This window comes from Hydractinia symbiolongicarpus, chromosome 10, assembly GCF_029227915.1.
Source record: "Hydractinia symbiolongicarpus strain clone_291-10 chromosome 10, HSymV2.1, whole genome shotgun sequence".
NCBI lineage: Eukaryota > Metazoa > Cnidaria > Hydrozoa > Anthoathecata > Hydractiniidae > Hydractinia > Hydractinia symbiolongicarpus.
Window position 1 is genome coordinate 9,489,448 of NC_079884.1, and position 21,092 is coordinate 9,510,539.

At 34.6% G+C, this 21,092-nt stretch overlaps 2 protein-coding genes across 2 annotated transcripts; both read left to right on the plus strand.

The window, feature by feature from the left end:
- Positions 1-557: 557 nt before the first annotated feature.
- Positions 558-4,523, plus strand: LOC130612842 (uncharacterized). The gene has a single exon (XM_057434187.1). It carries the CDS (start codon positions 558-560, stop codon positions 4,521-4,523), a length of 3,966 nt encoding a protein of 1,321 aa, XP_057290170.1.
- A 260-nt stretch (positions 4,524-4,783) lies between these two features.
- LOC130662720 (cysteine--tRNA ligase, cytoplasmic-like) lies at positions 4,784-21,080 on the plus strand. Its single transcript, XM_057461638.1, has 24 exons — positions 4,784-5,115; positions 10,815-10,899; positions 10,988-11,171; positions 11,241-11,329; positions 11,626-11,722; positions 12,042-12,140; positions 12,217-12,282; positions 12,374-12,457; positions 12,534-12,584; positions 12,755-12,844; positions 13,013-13,101; positions 13,193-13,314; positions 13,507-13,613; positions 13,739-13,867; positions 14,486-14,593; positions 15,155-15,280; positions 15,375-15,472; positions 15,601-15,641; positions 19,466-19,683; positions 19,805-19,967; positions 20,094-20,164; positions 20,235-20,294; positions 20,698-20,781; positions 20,887-21,080. Coding segments are annotated over exons 2-24 (2,301 nt in total). The 5' UTR covers positions 4,784-5,115; positions 10,815-10,897; the 3' UTR covers positions 21,010-21,080.
- Positions 21,081-21,092: the final 12 nt, after the last annotated feature.

A 21,092-nucleotide genomic window follows, 5' to 3' on the forward strand; every position in this document is an offset into this window, starting at 1 on the left:
CTTCAGATTAGACCACATTAGCGCAATCTCGGCAAGAACACATATCAGTACAGCGCAGGTTGTTGATGACGCACAGGCAACGATCGCCACATTTGCTTTTGCATTCATCATCATCATCATTCTCGGCTTAACGTCCGTTTTCCATGCTACCATGGGTTGGATGGGGTATATTAATGACCCTCTTCGAATCTGATCTAGACTGTGTTAGAACTAAACTCAACTTCCTCTGTATCAAGTCTGTCCTTATAACCTCCTGCCAAGTCTTTCTCGGTCTGCCTCTCGAGCTTGCCCCAGGAACTATCAAGTCTCTGTTGATCTTCTATCTAGGCGATTACTAATAAGAATCACTTGGTGGTGGGGTTTTAATTGTGTTGAACCAGTATCATTGGTAATTCGTTGTGTTTAGTCAGAGTGGTGTTCAATAGTGTTGAGTTGAATCAATCACACTAATTTAGCGTTGCGTTATACACAGAAAGAACTATTGAGAAGATAACCTACAGGTTAGTCTTATATATATATTCCTATTTAACAAATGGTAGCAGAGGAATAAAATTGAAATGTCAAAAAGTTGGGTCCCCCCACCATCATTAGACAAAGAGACGAGTTACAAAGATTGGAAAAAAGAAGTGCAAATATGGCAAGCACTGACAGAATTAAAGGCAGAAAAACAAGGGCCAGCTATATTCATGGGCTTAAGAGGGAAAGCTAAAGAATCAGTTCTAGAATTAGACATTGAACAGATAAGTGCAGCAACTGGAGTAAAAGCCATTACTAACAGATTGGACAAAATATATTTAAAAGATGAGAATCAAACTGCTTACCTAGCTTATGAAACCTTTGAAAAATTTAAGCGACCGCCTGAGATGAGTATGAATGACTATCTTATAGAGTTTGAACGGTTATACCATAAGATCCAAGGACATAATATGGTACTTCCTGATGGAGTGTTGGCATATAGAGTTCTACAAAGTGCCAACCTTACACCAGAGCAGCAACAGTTAGCAAGAGCAACTTTAAATGAACTACGGTATGATGCAATGGTACGGCAGTTAAAGAAAATATTTGGGGATACGGTGGCCTCATTAGGAACAAATACTGAAGTAAAGATAGAACCAGTTCTTCAGGCAAGTGCAGATACAATTGAGCAAAATTACTTCACTCAAAGAGGGGGATATCAACGCTCAAGGTTTAGAAGAGGAAGACCTGCAACTGCTTCAAATCAGAGATATGCAGGAAGAAAAACCAGACCCAACAATAGAAGAATGAATCCATCCGATCAATCTGGAAGCCCATCAAGATGCAATATTTGCCAATCTATATATCACTGGGCTTCAAACTGTCCACACTCTTATGAGAACCAGGAACCTGTTTATCTGGAGACAGAAATTGTCCCAAACGAAATTCCTTTGTTACTGAGTCAAGCTTCCATGAAAAAAGCAGAGGCAGTTTTAGATTTTATCAACAATTCGGTTACAATGTTTGGAGAACACCATCCTTTAAAATTTACCACTACAGGTCATTATTGCATACCTTTGAACAACAACATAATAGAGATGGATGGAAAGAAACATGACCACTTGTTACCCCAGGTTGCCTTTGTTTGTGCAAGTACAAAATCAAGAAAAAGTAAGATTATCAAACTTCATCGTCAATTTTGCCATCCAAGTGCTGAAAAATTAAAATCTCTCATCAAAGCATCTAATTCCTTCTTAAATGACCGAAGTGAAGTTATGAAAGTCATCGATGAAGTATCAAACTCTTGTGAAGTGTGCATCAAATACAGAAAACCAAGACCGCGCCCTATTGTTGGCTTACCAATGTCATCAGAATTTAACCAGTGTGTGGCTCTAGATCTTGTGCAACTTTCGCAATCATTATGGTTTATCCATATCATAGATGTTTTTACCAGATTTTCATCAGCAAAATTGACAAAGACGAAAGACAAAGATGTAATAACAGATATTATCTTTGAAATTTGGTTAGCCCGATTTGGTCAACCAAGGAAGTTTCTAGCTGATAATGGTGGAGAATTTGTTAACAAAGTGTATGAAGAAATGTGTGAGCAGTTTAACATAGAGTTTTCAACAACTGCAGCTGAAAGTCCTTGGTCAAATGGACTATGTGAACGACACAATGGTATGATTAAGGAAATGCTGAAAAAAATTATTGAAGACACAAAATGTACACACAATCGGGCACTATTCTGGGCTATAAGTGCAAAGAATTCTTTATCAAACAACAAGGGATTCTCACCAAATCAACTTGTTTATGGTAAAAATCACGACTATCCCTGCATCCTCACTGATCATTTGCCAGCTATGAATGACACAGTTTCAAGCAAAACCGTGGCCCATAACCTTGCTGTAATGCATGCATCACGAAGAGCCTTTATAGCGGCAGAGTCTTCTGAGCGTATACGAAGAGCATTGAGACATAATGTTCAGTGTTACAATGATGAGCGATATATCAATGGAGATAGAGTTTTTTATAAGAGAAAAGACAGTGAAAAATGGCATGGACCAGGCACTGTAATTGGACAGGAGAATAAGCAAGTCCTTGTAAAACATGGTGGAAGTTATGTTAGAGTACACATGTGTCGCTTGCAGAAGTTGGACCAAGTTTTGCATTCACAGAAACCTTTACAAGACACGGAAAGGAGTACTGAAGTGACAACTACACAAGTGAACAATTGCATTCCGCTTGAACGCGATGATGTTTTTGGTGAATATGTTGGTGCAGATGATTTTGACAGTAACAATACAGAAGAACCAGAAAATGAGAAAACAACAAATTTACAAACAACAAAAGAAACAACATCAGACGGTGCCTCAATGAATGAAACAACAACACACAAGATATCAACAAATGAAATCACAACCAATCGAAATGTTAGCAATTCGTCAACAGTCCAAGGAATACCAAAGTTGAAGACAAAAATCATTTACAAGCTAACTCCCGACAGTGAATGGACAAGGGGATTAGTCCACAGCAGAGCAGGAAAAGTGAGCAGAAAAGGAAAAGAAGGCAGACAGTATGGTAGCTGTTTAAATGTCCAAAATGAAGACACAGGTGAAATAAATTGGTTAGATTTCAAAAGATGTGTGAGTGACTGGCAACCTGTTGTTGAGACAAACGAAACTGAAGAAGTACTATTATCGACACAAGCAACTGTTACAGATGAGGTCCTAAATGCAAAGTATAAAGAATTAGCCAATTGGGAAGACAACAAAGTTTTCTCCACCATAGAAGATAAGGGTCAATCTCCAATATCCACAAGATGGGTGGTCACAACAAAGAATATAGAGGGATACAAAACAGTTAAAGCTCGTTTGGTCATAAGAGGTTTTGAAGAAGAAGAGGTCAAAAATCTGACTAAGGACTCCCCAACTTTTTCAAAAGAAAGTCTTCGCATTGTACTTACGATGTTAGCAACCTATGAATGGGAATGTCACACCTTAGATGTCAAGACGGCATTTCTTCAAGGCAACCAGATTGACAGAGAGGTTATCATAAAGCCCCCAAAGGAAGCAAATACAACAGGTGTGCTCTGGAAACTAAATAAAGTTGTATACGGCCTTGCTGATGCTTCAAGAGCTTGGTATCTACGTGTGAAGGAAGAGCTAATCGGCTTGGGGTTGAGAATGTCTTTATTTGATGAAGCATTATTTTATTGGATTCAAGATGACTGCTGCCAAGGACTGATTGTAATACATGTTGATGATTTTCTATGGGGAGGATCCCATGATTTTCAAGTGAAGGTTATTTCGCCTATCAGAGAAACTTTTCTCATTGGATCTGAAGATTACTCCAATTTCAAATATGTTGGTGTCAATATACAACAATCTAATGGTTCAATTAACTATGACCAAAAGAACTATGTGGCAGGTATGGAACTGGTCAAGATTCAAAACACAACAGACAGACATCGTCAACTATCACATGAAGAACAATCAAACTTCCGATGTATATGTGGGCAACTAAACTGGATGTCATCGCAATCAAGGCCTGACATTTCATTTGATGTGTGCCAACTAAGCACAAAACTAAACTGTGCAGTAGTTGATGATGTCATGAGAGCCAATAAAGTGGTAAAGAAGTTGAAATTGGATCCCAACATTTCCTTGAAATTTTGGAAACTTAAGCTTCCATTACAACTGATCTTATATTCTGATGCTTCATTTGGGAACCTTCAAGATGGCAGCTCTCAAAGTGGAATTTTTATTTTCCTGAAAGGTGTTGAGAATCTTATGGCACCTATCACATGGCAGTCTAAAAAGATTAAGAGAGTTGCGCGTAGCACTCTTGCTGCTGAGACACTAGCTCTTGTTAATGGTATTGATACATGCATATGGGTGAAGAATGTGATAAATGAAGTGTTGAATACTAATCTAGAAGGCATCTTATGTCATACAGATAACAAATCATTGTTTGAAGCTGCCCATTCAACAAAATCTTTGGAAGACAAACGGTTAAGGGTTGATATGGCTTCCCTATCGACAGAGTATCAATCAGAAAGAGATTGAATTAAAGTGGATTTCTACCAAACATCAGTTAGCAGACGTGTTAACAAAACAAGGAGCAAATAGCACACTCTTAATGAATGTGCTACAGAGGGGTCATGAAGAATAATAGTGACCAATTAAATGTTGAGTTATGAAAATTTGAATATTGTGTTCAAAAATTAAGTTTTTTTTGAGTTTTTATCTTTTAGAATTTTTATGTTTAAATTCCACACAAGTAATCACACGAAGAAAGAGAGATACATGTAGTGATGACTTAACCAAGACTAGTACAGTAGAGGGTTTTGGTGAAAAGCCAGTTTTGCCCCTAGACCACTGTACTAAGCGAGTAGGAGTCGCTATAAATTCCTCTCAACATTCGAATAACCAACTGAACGCCAAACAGAAAGAAAATAGAGGGAGATTGTTGATCTTCTATCTAGGCGATTACTAATAAGAATCACTTGGTGGTGGGGTTTTAATTGTGTTGAACCAGTATCATTGGTAATTCGTTGTGTTTAGTCAGAGTGGTGTTCAATAGTGTTGAGTTGAATCAATCACACTAATTTAGCGTTGCGTTATACACAGAAAGAACTATTGAGAAGATAACCTACAGGTTAGTCTTATATATATATTCCTATTTAACAGTCTCTACACTTTCTTACCCAATTATCCTTCTCCATTCTTTCCAAGTGCCCCAGCCAATTCAATCTTCTTATCTGGATAACATCTTTAATTCTACGGATACTTAGCCTGCTTCTTAGCTCATCTGAACTCTTTCTGTCTCTCAGACTGGCGTTACACTTCCACCTTACCATTTTCATATCATTCCTTTCTAAACGGTCAAGACCTTCCTGCTTCACTGCCTCGGTACGGTACAACATAATGCTTCTTACACAGGCCTCATACAACCTACCTTTTACTACAATTGACAAGACTCTGTTAGTCAACAAAGGAAGTAACTCTCTGAACTTTTTCCAAGCAAAACCAATCCTGCAAGTAACACTTCTTCCAACACCCCCTTCATTGCCCAACATATCATCTAAGTAACAAGTTCTCAACTATCTCTAACAAGCCACTGTTGTACATCATGAAAGCTGGACATACTTCATTCTCTATAATCTCACCTTTGCAACGCTTGCATACAAACTGAATGTCAGCTGTTAACCTTCCACCAGTACTACTGCACTACTTAAGTACCCAATGCTTGCGAGTCTGACAAAAATTTGAGTTACTACTAACCCCTTTCCTGCCAACTCCACAAGGCCACTTTCCAACTACAAGGTCACACTTGGCTGCAATGCTACTAATCATGACTTTAGACTTTGCTGTGTTCACCCTTAGCCCTTTCTCTTCTAGTCCTTTCTTGTACTTCTCAAACTTTTCAATTAATTCTTCCATCGAATCTGCTATGAGAACCAAATCATCTGCATACAATAACTCCCATGGACAACCTGTTTTGAACTCCATTGACAGAGCTTCTAAGACTGGAACAAAAAACAAAGGACTAAGTGCAGAACCCTGATGTATACCAACATTTAAATTCACTAAATTCATCCTGACATGACTCCTAGCATGGCTGTACATAGACTGTACCATCGTAACTAGCCACTCATCCACACCTAATTTTCTCATAGCCCACCAAAAAGCCTTTATTCCTCCTCTGTGCTAGCCAACACCTTCATCATTACGTATACACTTCTCACCTACAACATCTTGATTAGTCTTCTTCATTCGCTTTGCTATCTTGAATACCTCATTGCGCTCTTCCCTTCTTAACACAGATAAAAGCTCAAGTATCTGTTAAAAAATGGTATTAAAAGCTTGTAAACATCGTCAGCATGTAAAACATACCCATCATCAGAATGAAATTGTCTACTTTGCTGTTTTCCTTCCACTTTACTTCAATTGCTTTTGAATATGTTGCCTGGTCAAATACGCAAACAATCGATTTGAGCTTTAATGAGTCGATGATCTCCAAGGCTCTTTCCATGATCTATTGGAAAATTACTTATAAAAAATAATAATACAAAATCAAATAAAAAGTATCTAAATAAAAATAATTACAAACAACATGATTTCTGTCACCCCATTAAAAACCCCATTTGCATACGCATATGCAATATATCAATGATTAGAAAACACCGTGATCCAACCTATGAATACTATTGATTAATTCAGTGTTGTTTGTAAGCTATTTGATAGTGCTTGGAAGTAAAACACTTTTAGGAGTCTTCACTCGACTGTTTGTTACTTTGTAAACAATATCTTGTGCTAGCGAAAACCGCAATCTTTCAATTTTACTAGACATTTTTCCTTCACCATCTTGTCCTGATAACAACACTGTTACTGTCTTTTTGCATTGCTTCTTCGTTTTCATATGAATTACATTTCTCTAGCAGCAATCCAAATTCCTTATCGCTTTTTTTTGAAAGAATATTTAGCGAACACTTGTTTGTGAACTGCTGATAGCATTGTCTATGATATTTGGCATCCTTTGGAATGTTGGTAGCAGACTGCAACAATCTAGGCATTTTCAAAATCAATTGGAAGAGGGTCATTAATATACCAACCCAACCCATGCTAGCATGGAAAACGAACGTTAAGCTGAGAATGATGAATGATGATGAATTCATGACCTTGTGTCCTTGTTTACTTTGGAGCAAATTTTTTGCTAAAATAAAATTATAAAAAAGTTAATTGGGATTTAGCTATAGTCGAATAACTAGAAAGACTGAGTTAAATAGTAAGTGAGATTGTATACTTACATTTAAAAAGAACAAATCATCTAGGGAATCATCTTCTTCATCCATTATTTTTAGTTATTATTAGTTATACTTTATTCTATCTGTTTCTGAAAAATAAAAATGTGATCACTCAATAAAAAAAACCCAGACTATATATGAAGCAAAAATTAGACCAAGTAAAAATATAAAAAATTGTAAACCAAGAACCTGTCATAGAACGATCAGAAACACTAAATTCGGAGCAAAAAAACACAAGAATTGATTAAAATTAAGCTCTGCGAAGGAAAGTAAGGTAGATTTTAGGCTAAATTTCATTGTTTATGATTTGTTTATGTAAATGCAACGATTCATAGCAATATTTAGTCACAAATGCCTGAAAAAAAGGGTTTTTTTGCACTACTCTGTGGACAAGTGCTGTATTTTCTTAAGACGACACTTTTAGATCCTCCAACATGGATTTTCTGAATCCCTAAAAGGTAAGCTTTACAATGCTATATAACATGTATAGTCTCTTTTTTAATACCCATATGACCCAAATCCCATGGACTATTATAGCTATAAATAATTAAAGAAATTATAAGAAATTATAACCATATTTTTAATGTTATTTAAGAAATTATATTGATATTATAAGGTTATATATCTCAGTGATATTAAACAAGTGTATCCAGTCATTTAGGTCAGGAGCCCCAGCATAATATTTTTACAACAAATCGGAATAGTTTGACTAAGGTGGAAAAAATTACGCTGGGTCTAAACGTTTTTTCTTAGGTCAGAATTCTGACAATTTAAAATGGGTATATACAAATTTTATATGATTAAATAAAAAACGAAACGTTATACAATATTTAATACGAATTGCAAATTAATTAGCCCATAAGAATCGTCATGCAAATGTTTTTACAAACATCATCAAAACACCAAACATCAAAGCTATAACAATGCCATATTTAAAAAAAACATCAACACACAATCCTAGGAGGCTTTTTGTTCTAAAAGCATCAAAACACAGTTTTTTTAAAAACACCATATTTTGTTCTATGGTCATTACAACGCGATTATAAGAAGCTTAAACAATGCTGTATCTTGTTCTAAAACCATTAACACACAATCGTGTAAAGCTTAAACAATGCCGTATTTCCTTTTAAGTTTTTACTCTTTTTTAAAAAAGGTTACATAATCCCTAAAAAAGTAATTTAAAACCTTGTGAGCTATCTCTTATACAAAATTTTTGTATATATACAAATTTTTTTGATTTTTTTCTCATACAAATTTTAAAATATCTGTACAATTAAATGGAAAACTCAAAGTTTAATTTAAGAGTCATACAAATTTAATACAAAATTCAAAAACTTTTATACAAATTTAATTTCTATGCCTAAAAATAAGATTTGTATATTAAGCATATATCAGTTTTTCTATATACAAATTTATGCAGATTTTGTAAATAAACCATAAAGGAGAATTAAGCCTCAAACTTAAGTAGCATTATTTCGGTTAACATTATGTTCATTTCCCAAATTCTATTTAAAATTTTGAAAAATAAATATTATTTGGGTTGATTTTAATATAAATTTAAATTTTCTGAGGCCACGACTGATTCTGGAGACTGCTATATCGTGACGTATCTTACGCTAAAGAAGCATATAAGTTTGCGCTGAGCGCAAGCAGCGAGATATGGAAAATTTAAGCTCCTGCTCTGACTCCCCTATTTCTAGAATATTCAAATGACTCTAGTGAAACGTCAGTAACAGGATGTTACATGAATAAGCCTGAATACTCCAAAGCAGAACTTGAAAAAGTGAGTTATGAATCTAGTGATGGCGAAGAAAAAGACGAATTGAATTCAAGCAGACTTGAAAATTTGCATTGGTGTACGAGTACATGTTGCGTTATTTTCATTTCTTTTACTCTTGTGGAATGCAAGTGTTGCCAAGAATTTTCCAAATTATTGAATGACAAGTTAAATAATAGCAAGTGCATCACGATGCACAAGGATTTTGAAATTTCATGTTCGAACCGCACAGTGTTAGAGACAGCCAGCATACGACATCGATTATTTAATTAAATTAAAATTAATGTCATTCCTTGAATATCAAATAAAAAAGGAGAAGAGCCCTTGTGCCTCAACAATTTGTTTCAAAGAAGTTTTGATGAATGAATGTTTTCAATATATATTTTATCCTAGCTTACACTATAACTTAAACTTTGATTCGTTGTATGGAAATGAGGTACACCAGTTACTGACAGTACATGGCCTGGGTACATTATTAGGAAAGGCTTGGAAAAGGATTTCGCGTGGTGATTCTAGCTTGTTAGTGTTGTGCAAAAAAAAGGAAGAATTTCCTGATCCAAATAGAAAGTATACCGGTTTCAAAAAATTTGTTGTTATAATAATGGGACACAATAACAACAACGAAAAAGCGAAATAAAGTACAGCGAACCAGAGTTAATTTTTTTGAATCGCTGCGTTTGTTCACATTGTGCAAACAACTTTAAAAAAGACAAAGAGATCAAAAAATTGGAATGAGCGTTAAATACATCATAGATCTCTATCACAGATATTGTTTTGATTTTAACATGGTGATTACTGTTGTCAACTTTTATGCTAGAAAAGGGATGTAAATTCAAAGAATTTAAATTTTTTTTATACCAACAAAATAAGTAGGGTTTGTAAAAGATATTTCCAAAGAAAAAAAATTTGGGCTTAATTCCTCTTTAAGGTTTCTGGCAATTGAAATTAGTACTTTTCTAACTATTTGTACGGTAGTCAATCATTGCTTTAAAAACAAGTTTTATGTAATCTATTGTAAATATTTAACATCGTCTTCTGTCAGAATTGACTCAACCTCTCTTTGCGAATCAACCCCAAAACAACTTATTTTATTGTCGATCTCTCTGTTGTCCCTCTATCCGTTTAATTGACCATGTGCCAATGAAAAGACTAAAAGTTTATCGAAAAGCAACTTTGTATATGATCTTGACAGGAAAATTTGCTATTCTTATCAATCATGCTGAAATATTTTTTGCTGTTATTTTGCTGTGATAGTTATTTAAAATTTTAAGATGAAAAATTACTTAGTATAGTTCAAACAACAAAAGCAAGAAACAGCAAACCAAAGCAGTTTTTTAAAAGTAAGAAAAATTCTTCTGCGCATGCTTCAGAAAATTAACATATAAGCCTTTTGCTCAAATTCTAAGGGTAGTTGAAGACTCAAACACTGCAGTGTGTCAGTCTTATAATATACAAAGACAAACAATATTCTTAACAAGTAATGATTTCGCTTCACGGGTACATTTTTACATAACATTAAGGTTGTTATCCTTGTTTATGACAAGGGTAATAACCAAACAAAATCTATACACAATCCCTTAAATGTCTATTATTAGGAATGAAAAGGTATAAAACGTGTATGTTCAACCTTTGTAATTCACATCAGCATGCAGAAATTGCCAAGGAGAATGCTAACGTCTTAACTAAAACTCCTGCTTCACATTTTTTTGATGACGTGAAATAAATTTAATTAGAAAGGTTGATATTATATTTTATTTGCATGTTTTTATTTAGTGTAAGTCTCATGTATACATCTCCCTAAATTTGATGATACACAACATACAGATGAATTTTAGAATATTCAGCTAAATAATTTCATGTGAGTACTACTGAATAAACCTGTTAGGAAATGCACGATTTTTGTTTTCCTCCAAAAATTTTATGTGTACATTTGATCTCTCATTTAGGTCAATTTTATTTTCAAGAACATATAAATTGCTTTTAAAGTCAAAACATTACACATTATTACGCCATAATCTATACAAACCATTAAGCTGTTGTCATCAAGATATGACGGAAAAAATGAGAAGATGGCAACAACCAGAAGGTTCAAGTCAACTCAAATTGTACAACAGTTTAACAAAAGAAAAGGTAAATGGTTGTAATGTGATGTATGTTTTCTAAAACTAATTTACCAACTACATTCATTCTTAATTGCAGAACGATTTTATTCCTCATGATGAAAACAGAGTGTTTTGGTATAGTTGTGGACCGACAGTATATGATGCATCTCACATCGGACATGCCAGGTAATTATAAACCACCTATGGGTAACTATATCCCTGAATGATTGACTTGTCTCACATGGCTTAAATAACACTAGAAAAGACTATGGAGATTTGCATATTTAGCAGTATGTGAAATGGGTCATAGTAAATCACCAGTGTAAGTTTCAAAGATGATTTTTTGTGTGGTTGGGAGGCATTAGGATTTGAGTGGCCATACCAGTATGCTCTATGAATTTCCTCTGACCTTATTACTGCTAGAAAATTTTAAAATTTGTCTCCTGTATGTAAAGCATTAAACATTTGTTATTGTTTTTCAGATCTTATATATCTTTTGATATACTACGAAGAGTATTAGCTGATTATTTCAATTACGACATATTTTATGTGATGAATATCACTGATATAGATGACAAGGTTTGCAAAATTTTTTTCTGTTTCACAGAATATTACTAAACTAGAACATAACATCACAGTGGTACAGTGGCTTATTGTTTGCAAAACACTTTCAAATTACCTTGCTACGTATAATACACTCAATTTTCTTTTGATGTTAGATGTTAGATATAAAAATTTGTGGCTTTTTCGTCGTATTTCCATTATTTGATAATTGATAATTGTTCATGTTACAGCCCAACGCTTCAAAGCTTTTTAAGCTCCAGCTTATGCACCAAAATTCACATCTTACCAAACCATATTGTTTACAAAAGTAGTAATGTGTTTGTTTTTTATGTAGATTATCAATCGAGCTCGCCGAAACCATTTAATGAAGCAGTACAAAGACTTAAACCATTCAATAAAAAAAGTAACTGATGACTTGAAAGATGCACTAGTGGTTTGTAGTTTTTTGTTTTTTTGACGTCAATTGTTAGCAAGTTACATCTTTACTTTCATTTAGATTCTGTCTTTAGGCATTTAAAGAAAAGGTAGAAAAAACTACAGATCCTGATAAAAAGACAATGTTGGAAAAAATATTGGTATTTTTATCCAGTTGAAATTTGTTGATTAAGCTTTTACATATTTGTATTTATTTTCACTCTTACTTGTTTTTATTGTTTTTATTGTCAGGTGGATGTAACCGAGCAGGACAGTAAAATTCAAAAAGCACTTGCAGATAAGTTTCCTGAAACTGAAATGGAAACATTGAAGAAGGTGTGTTTGTGTGAATATCCCTACGTTCTGGTAATAAGGATGTAATAACTAAATTCATCACAATGTTTTGTTACAGGACCTCCTCACAAAAGCAAATGATCCTTTATCAGAATGGTTAGATAAACAAGTATGCTCCTTACTTTCTCATTGCATTGCTATTTTCATTTTTATTTTATCTGGGCAAACATTCAATTGTAAATATGAACAGAGTCAATTTGCAAGCCAGATGTGTAGGGTGATATAATAGAAGTTAGTTGTTTGCCTTAAAACATTTGTGCACAGTCTTTTCTTCTTTAGTTTGGAGCAGAAATTACTGACCACAAAATATTCCAATCACTGACACAATACTGGGAGAAAGAATACCACGATGATATGGCAGCTTTAAATGTTAGAAATTTTTTATTATTTTCATGAGAAAAACAAAACATGCTGCTAACCACAACTTATGTGCATTTTATTTTCCTTGGAATGCTCAGATTTATGTACCGTTAAGTTTATATATCGGTCATTTTGTGTATTCTTATAGATCAAAGTAGTATTAACAAAACATTTTAGGTCCAACCTGCTGATATACTGACGCGAGTTAGTCAATACGTACCAGAAAATATTGCCTACATTGAGAAAATAATGTCTAATGGATTTGCGTATGTATTCTTTCTTTGTATATAAAGGAGAATTTTTGAGGAAAACATTCTATATTGCTCAGTTTTGAGCTGTATGTCTATTATATTTTAGATATGAAAGTAATGGTTCCGTTTATTTCGATACTGTGAAGTTTGCCAACTCAGAAAAACACCAATATGCCAAACTTGTTCCGGAAGCTGTTGGTGATCTTGATGCACTTGCTGAAGGAGAAGGTGGGACGATAAAATAATGAATGAGTGGTGAATGAGTGAGTAGGTGAATGAATGAACGAATGAATGAATGAATGAATGAATGAATGAATGAATGTATATTGCAAAACAAAAACTAATACTTGCAAATGCAAATGTTTTTGTTAATAGACATTGATGCGTTGTTTTTAATATTGAAGTTCAAATTTGTTTTAGGTGACCTCAGTCAATCAAGTAGTGGTGAGAAAAGATCTGATCGCGATTTTGCTCTGTGGAAAGCAAGTAAGGCTGGAGAACCTTTCTGGGAATCACCGTGGGGAAAGGTAATGCAGTCTTAGTATTTGAAAAACGAGTTGCAAGTAAATTACAGTTATAAAGAGGGAATTGTATTTGAAATATACAAAACAATTGTTGATGATGTATAAATTGATTACTTTTTCGTATTAAGGGACGTCCTGGTTGGCATATAGAATGTTCTGTCATGGCGAGCGATGTTTTGGGAAGCACCATTGACGTACATACTGGTGGTGTAGACCTAAAGTTCCCGCATCATGACAACGAACTTGCTCAAGCTGAGGTAATAATTAGAAAATTATGTGAAGTTAATTCTACGTCACATTACGTTCCATAGTAGTGTTTTCTACCTCACATCACGTTATATAGTAGTGTTTACTACGTCACATCACGTTGTATAGTTGTGTTTACTACGTCACATCGCGTTGTATAGTAGTGTTTTCTACCTCACATCACGTTGTATAGTAGTGTTTTCTATGTCACATCACGTTATATAGTTGTGTTTACTACGTCACATCACATTGTATAGTTGTGTTTACTACGTCACATCGCGTTGTATAGTAGTGTTTTCTACCTCACATCACGTTGTATAGTAGTGCTTTTTTATACGTCACATCGCGTTATATAGTAGTGTTTTCTACGTCACATTGCATTATATAGCAGTGTTTTCTACGTCACATCGCATTATATAGAAGTGTTTTCTACGTCACATCGCATTGTATAGCTGTGTTTTCTACGTCACATCGCATTATATAGCAGTGTTTTCTACGTCACATCGCATTATATAGCTGTGTTTTCTACGTCACATCGCATTATATAGTAGAGTTTTCTACGTCACATCGCGTTTTATAGTACTGTTTTCTAGGTCACATCATCGTGTTGACAGCGTTTTTTGTTATAGGCTCATTATGGTTGTGATCAATGGATTAATTATTTCCTACATGCTGGTCATTTAACAATCGAAGGTTGCAAAATGTCAAAATCATTGAAAAATTTCATTACTATTAAAGTTAGTCTTTTTTTATTTGTTTTACCTCATTTATTCCTACTGCTGTGTTTGTTGTTCTTCGCTTACCCCTTCTGTGATGTGTGCTATTTATATACCGGTCAAATTTGGATTTGTCATTTATGTTACACCCACGTATTAACATATAACCTACACTCACGTATTAAATTACACAAACAAGAAATTGCCACAAATGTTTGCACACTTAAAGAGGTTGATTCCAGGTTTCTTGTTCAAATGAAAAAAGATTGTTGAAATTTGAGGAACGCATAAATTAATCAAAAATTACAGTGAAATGACCTAACCCTAACCCTTCAAAAAATCTCATTGTTCTTCCATCTCTTCTCAATATTCATAAGGAGTGCGTTTGTTTGACTTAGCAATATACAGAAATGAAAATCCCGTAAAAATCATCTTTTATCGTGTTTATAATTTGCCCTTGTAAGCATCTATCTATACGCGTGCACACTTCATTGATCTTCTTGTCATCACAAATCCAGTCAAAGAGATTAAAGAGATTTATATGTAATGCTACGTGGACATAACGATGTAATATTGGTTTAGGATGCACTCAAACGAAACACATCTCGACAAATTCGATTCGCGTTTTTATTACATGCATGGAATTCAACCTTGGATTACAGCACGAATGTTTTAAAAGAAGCCGAACAAACAGAAAAGTTGTTTGCGGTGGGTGGTCTAGTGTATTTCTGTTTTCTTTTTAAAGTAAAATATGATTGGAAAAATTAAAATGTATATTCATCTCTAACTTTTCTATCGACAGGACTTCTTCCTGGCTGTGAAAGATATTCTGCGAAAACCTGAGAATGTTCCGCTGGATGCTCATAATTACCGCGAAGCTGAAAAAAGTTTGCAGAACAGGTGAGATGTGAACATGTGTAATCTCATTTACCGTGAATTTCGAACCTTTTCGAGAGAGGTCTATGGAAACAAGTTTTGCGCTGTTAGTTTTAAATTTCATATTTCGTATTTTATTTTTATTTTTTTAGTTTTCTAGAGAAGAAAAAACAAATCCACAATGCTCTCTGTGGTAAGAATATTTCTGAATTTTTTATTCGCTTAGGTTTTGGTTACACTAGCCTGACTCTCAATTGTGCGATTTCACTTTGCTTTGCTTGCCTGTCATGAGTATTTGTAGGCCAACTCATACTACAACAAAAATCTGTATGGAGGTAAAAATTAAAGTTGTGTAGAAGGTCAAAAGGAATACAGTTACTAGTTAGTGAAGTAGCTAATGTATTGACAGAATTTATAAGTTTTTTTATTTTTGGATTTGCGTTTTGATTTTTTTACTGGAAAACGCTGCCATGTGGAGAGAAACATTTCAAGTTAAACGCAAAACATTATGCTCCACGTGGCAGGGATTTCCCCACCCTTTGATGGTAAATTCGTTCTTCTTTCTGTACACTCATTTCTATTATTCTAGATCTTAACTTTCATGGAGTCGATACATTCTAAGTTTGCTGAGCTACGTTTCAGGCGCTTTCGTTTTTATGTCTTCTTTCTGCTCTTTCTTCATATCCAGTTGATGTTTTTTAATAACTGTTCTCTCTGTAACGTTGTTCTTGTTTATTTAGTTGCGTTTATTAGTTTCGATTTTCCCGACTGTTTCCGTACTTTTCCAGATCTTCAACTCGTTCTTTCTGTGTACCATTTTTTAGTCTCCTATGTTTCACGTCCAGTTGGAATCTCTTGCCAGCGCCCACCACCTCCACCGCTCCTCAACCCTCTTCCCTGTTGCGCGACACGAAGAAACTACATAAAAAAAGAAAAATCGATGTCGGCATTCAAGGCGTCGTCGTTGTTATTGATATTGTTGTTGTGACAAGCTGCGTCTGCAACATCAACCACAGTAACTTTGTCGGTTTTTTGAAAACCGTCAGTAATGATGGTGTTGGTCAGCGGTTTCATTTTCTTGATTACATTGCACTTTTTATCTTCTCCACATTTGTTTTTGATCTTGTTCAAACTAAATAGAAATGTTTGATTTTAGAGCTAAAAAACAGAGAATATAAGTACCATTTATCTTACAGTGCCGTGCAATACGGCGTATGTTTTGTCATCTTTTGCAGAAAATTATCTGTCGACCCTTTAGGCAAGTAAAATGTCTGCAAATGTTGAACAAGAAAAATATACTACATATTGAACGAGCTATATGTAATAACGTTTATTACTAGCAAAAAAAAATGTTCCTTGAATGAATGAAGCGGTTTTTGAAATGAAACGTACAGCATTCGAATCCTCTGTTCGAAAACTCAGAGGAACATTCGAATTTTTCCAAACAAAACAGTATGGTAAAATGCAACACACTGCATTGAAAGAGTGTTTATATTTTTAATTTAAATTTTTTGGAACTACATAAACGAGCAAATATTACTAAAGCGATTTATATTTATTTTCTTTGGTTGAACGTTTAACGTTGGAGTTTGATGATATGTCGAGAGTTACAATATAGTTTTGCTTCGGTAAGATTTTTTGAACTTTTTATGAGTGTTTCGTGTTTTTTTTACCTGTTTCCTGGGAATTTTTATCGTCATTTTGCCCTATTCGATGTATTTATGAAAAAATAAAATAAAGAATTATTTAATAAACTCTGCCAGTTAGCGCTGTTATTTAAAGTTTTTCCATTTTTCACTCTAAATCAGAAATATGATGCAGCTATGTATTATCTTGCTCCACTTTCTCACGTTCGAGATATTTTTCGTGCTAATGACAAATTGATATATAGGTAAAAAAAAATATTTTAACATCTACGTACCTTTCTGAAATATTGGGCGTTTTGCCAAAGCCATCTTTCTTTTGATCAAGCACAAGTTCTCTTTTCACTTCTCCTTTCACTGTCGCATTCTTTGACTTTCCATCTTTTTCAACGTCGTCTTTTTGTTTCAGGTCTTCTTTTAACTTTTCGTTTCTTTTCCTCAACTGGATAACTTTTTCTCGCAACTTCTTCGCCACATCATGCCGATTTTTACTCTCTTCGTTCTTCTTGTTCATTTTCAATTTCAACTTTTGAACGGTTGCTTTTAACACAGAATTCTCTTCCTGAAGTTGACGCATTGCTTCTTCGTGGTGTTTTTTATGAGCGTTAACAACCTCTTCTGCACTGCTCACTTTTTCGTACAAAAATCGCACCATTTTAGCTTTCTCGAACAGCTGGTCATTCAGCTTCATGTTTTCTTCTTTCAAATTTGCGATTTCACCTTGCGCTGCTTTGAACTCCTTCTTAAAACTTTTCTTCTTAGCTTGTACTTGTAAGCTTGCGTTCTCTTTCTTTAACTCTTCGATCTGTTCATCCTTCTTCTTTGCTACAGCATCATGCTTTTCAAGTTTTCTTTCCAAATCTTTATACTTTCTTTTCCAATGAACCACTTGATCGGTAATGTTGTAAACATCCTGATACCTTCGTGCGTACATGTTTTTCTCCTTCTCCAAGTCTGCAATCTCTGTTTCATACTCAATCACAACATCTGCATGCTCCTTCTCCTTCTTCTTCAACGCCTCTTTCGCCACTTTTAACTCGTCCTGAACTTTCTTCAACAACAGGCGCATGCGCTCACCTCCGTCCATACTTTTTACAACTTCACTGTAACTTGCCATCATATTGTTCAAATAAAATCACAAAGATCAAATATTCAAAGCAATATCACGTCTGTTTGCAATGAGAAACTTTAGAAAAGTCACTTTTGTAAAAAGCGGGTTTCATATTTGACGTCAGTTAAGCTTACGTAAATAAACCAATGAAAACAGTTCAAATAATATATTCGACACTTCATGACGTTTTTAATTTATGCAATTTGCAAAAAGTCAAAAGCTTATCTCTATCTGTCAGAAAGAAATTTTATTCAGAAATATATGTATTGCGTGCCTCTGTTGTCTAAGAGACAAAAAAAATTGAAAATATTGTTAAGAAAGCAAAAGAGGAGGGGTATATTAAAAGTGCATAAGACTCCACGTTCAAATGCTCAGAAGTCTTTTTTCTTATACTTATAAATATTATAATTAGATAAATTTAAACATGTTTAAACAATCTGTAATATCTCTTTTTTTGAGAAATTTCAGTCTCGTTTTCACACAGATGTTCTAAGCTAAAAACAAGGTAGTATCTTTCAACACATCTGAAAGCAGACTCAATTTATGATCTTTACGCGTTTTCCAACATAGGATCAAATTTTTCTTGCTCTCCATAGTTTTCTTGCCCATTTCTTAAGCCTTCTGCAATATCACCTTCAGAAATCTCGGGTTTGGAAAGAGAATCATTTATAAACTGTTTTGTCTACTTCTTCATAGTCACAACCACGAAGTCTCCGTGACGAGGAAGAGGTTTTTTTCTAAAGCTAGAAACAATTTTACATATCCTTCATCCAAGGTGAAATCGTGTTTTTTGAAACAACAATTTGCATTTTCAATATGAATTTTTTCGCACTTTTGAACGAGAGTTTTGTTTTAAAGTTTCTATTTGTCGGTTGACATCTTGACAGTCGAGCAAAACAAAGCCTACTGTTTTCCTTGTTTGTATCTAAATTTCGAATGTTTTGGGTGCATTCGAATTTTCATTTTTCGAACTTTTCTTGTTCTATTTGCTGTGTCGATGAAAAAAAATGTTCGGGGTAGAGAGAGAAAAATCGCAAGAGACCGGAATTTTTGTTCGAGTTAGAGAAAACGTTCGAGATAAAGAGAGGAAAATAGCTTAGGGCGTACACAAATGTCTAAGGGACAGAGATTTTGTTCGAGAAAGAGTGAAATTTGAGGTGAAATTTGAGATAGAGAGTAGTCGAGGTAAAAAGAGTTCACTGTAGATGCATTCCAATACATCGAAATGACGAAATTTAACCTCTCTAAAAAACATTTCTTCAGACTCGATTGACACAGCTACCGTTATTCAGTTGATGCAAGCATTAGTAAAGCAATCGAATATTTACATTAAGCAAGTGAGACAAAATGAGCAAACACCGAACCATGCAGTTTTAAAAGGTATTGCAAAATATTTGACCAGAATTTTGAAAATATTTGGCGCCAATGATGGAGAGCAGGAGATTGGCTTTCCTTCTGTGGGAGGAGCAACCGGGGCTGATGTAAGTAAGCTTTTTTTTGGCCGAGAAGGTTTTAGATGTCGTAACACTTACGTTCTTCGTATAACGGAGTAGTTAACCAGATCTTTATAACGTTTTTTAAATCGTCTTTTTTCTGTTTCAGCGTGAAGAAATGTTAATGCCGTTCGTCGACTTGATTGCAGGATTTCGCGAGGATGTAAGGAAGATAGCACGAGAAGAGAAAGTAACAAAAATTTTAAAGTTATGCGATGACATCAGAGACGACAAATTAGTTGAACTTGGAGTGAAACTGGAAGACCAAGAAGGTACAGTATTCAACATTGTTCGAAGGCGAGAGAACAGTGTTTTGCAGCAAGAAGTATTGAGAATCTATTTACACATATCGAATGTTGCGACTAGCGTGTTAATAAAAAAATTTTGCTATTTGCTAGGAGGGTTGGCAGCAGTTGTGAAACTTGTGGATAAGGAAACGCTTCTTAAAGAAAAGCAGCAAAAATTAGAGGTAACTGTCGTCGTTATGTGAGCAGGAATTTGCGAATCAATTTTCAATTTCATATGACGGTTTTTTGCAGGAGATTGAAAAGAAACGAAAAGAAAAAGAAGAAGCTAAACTGAAGAAACAACAAGAGCAGGTATGTCGTTGTGTATGTGTCGTTGTCGTTGTCCTCGCCGTCATTTATTGCTGTCGTCGCCGTCATTATTGTTGTTGTCGTCGTCGCCGTCATTATTGTTGTTGTCGTTCTCGTCATTATTGTTGCTGTCGTTGTCGTCATTATTGTTGCTGTCGTCGTTGTTGCTGTCGTCGCTGTTGTTGTCGTCGCTGTCATTGTTGTTGGTGTTGTCGTCGTTGTGGTTGTTATCGTTGTTGTTATCGTTGTTGCTGTGGTCGTTATATTCGTCGTAGTTGTGACTATCGTTATCGTTGTCGTCGTCGTTGTTATTGTTGTTGTCTTTGTGACCGTCGTCGTTGTTGCTAGTTTTGTTGTTGTTGTGTGACCGTTTTCGTCCTTCTTTTAATGGTGTTATTATCTGTAGGCTGCAAAAGAAGCGAAAGCAAAAATACCAGCATCTGAAATGTTTAGAACGGAAACAGACAAATATTCTCAATTTGATGAAAATGTAAGTTATTTAGTGGACCTACGAAGAAGAGCATCCAGAGAGTGCTACTTAGACAGGGTTAGTGCTTAAAATCTGCATCATTTGAAGCATTGTTTTAATTTTTAGGGGGTGCCTACACACGATGCATCGGGAGAAAAGTTAAGTGCTTCACAAATTAAGAAGTTAAAAAAGGCGCATGCGCAACAAGATAAAATCCATCAAAAATATTTATCAGATCAAAAGAATTAGGTGATTTCTTCAAAGAAATATATTTTTAAATGAAATTTTATTTATGTGAAAGAAGGGAATGAAAATGGAAACCTTTGTGTTTT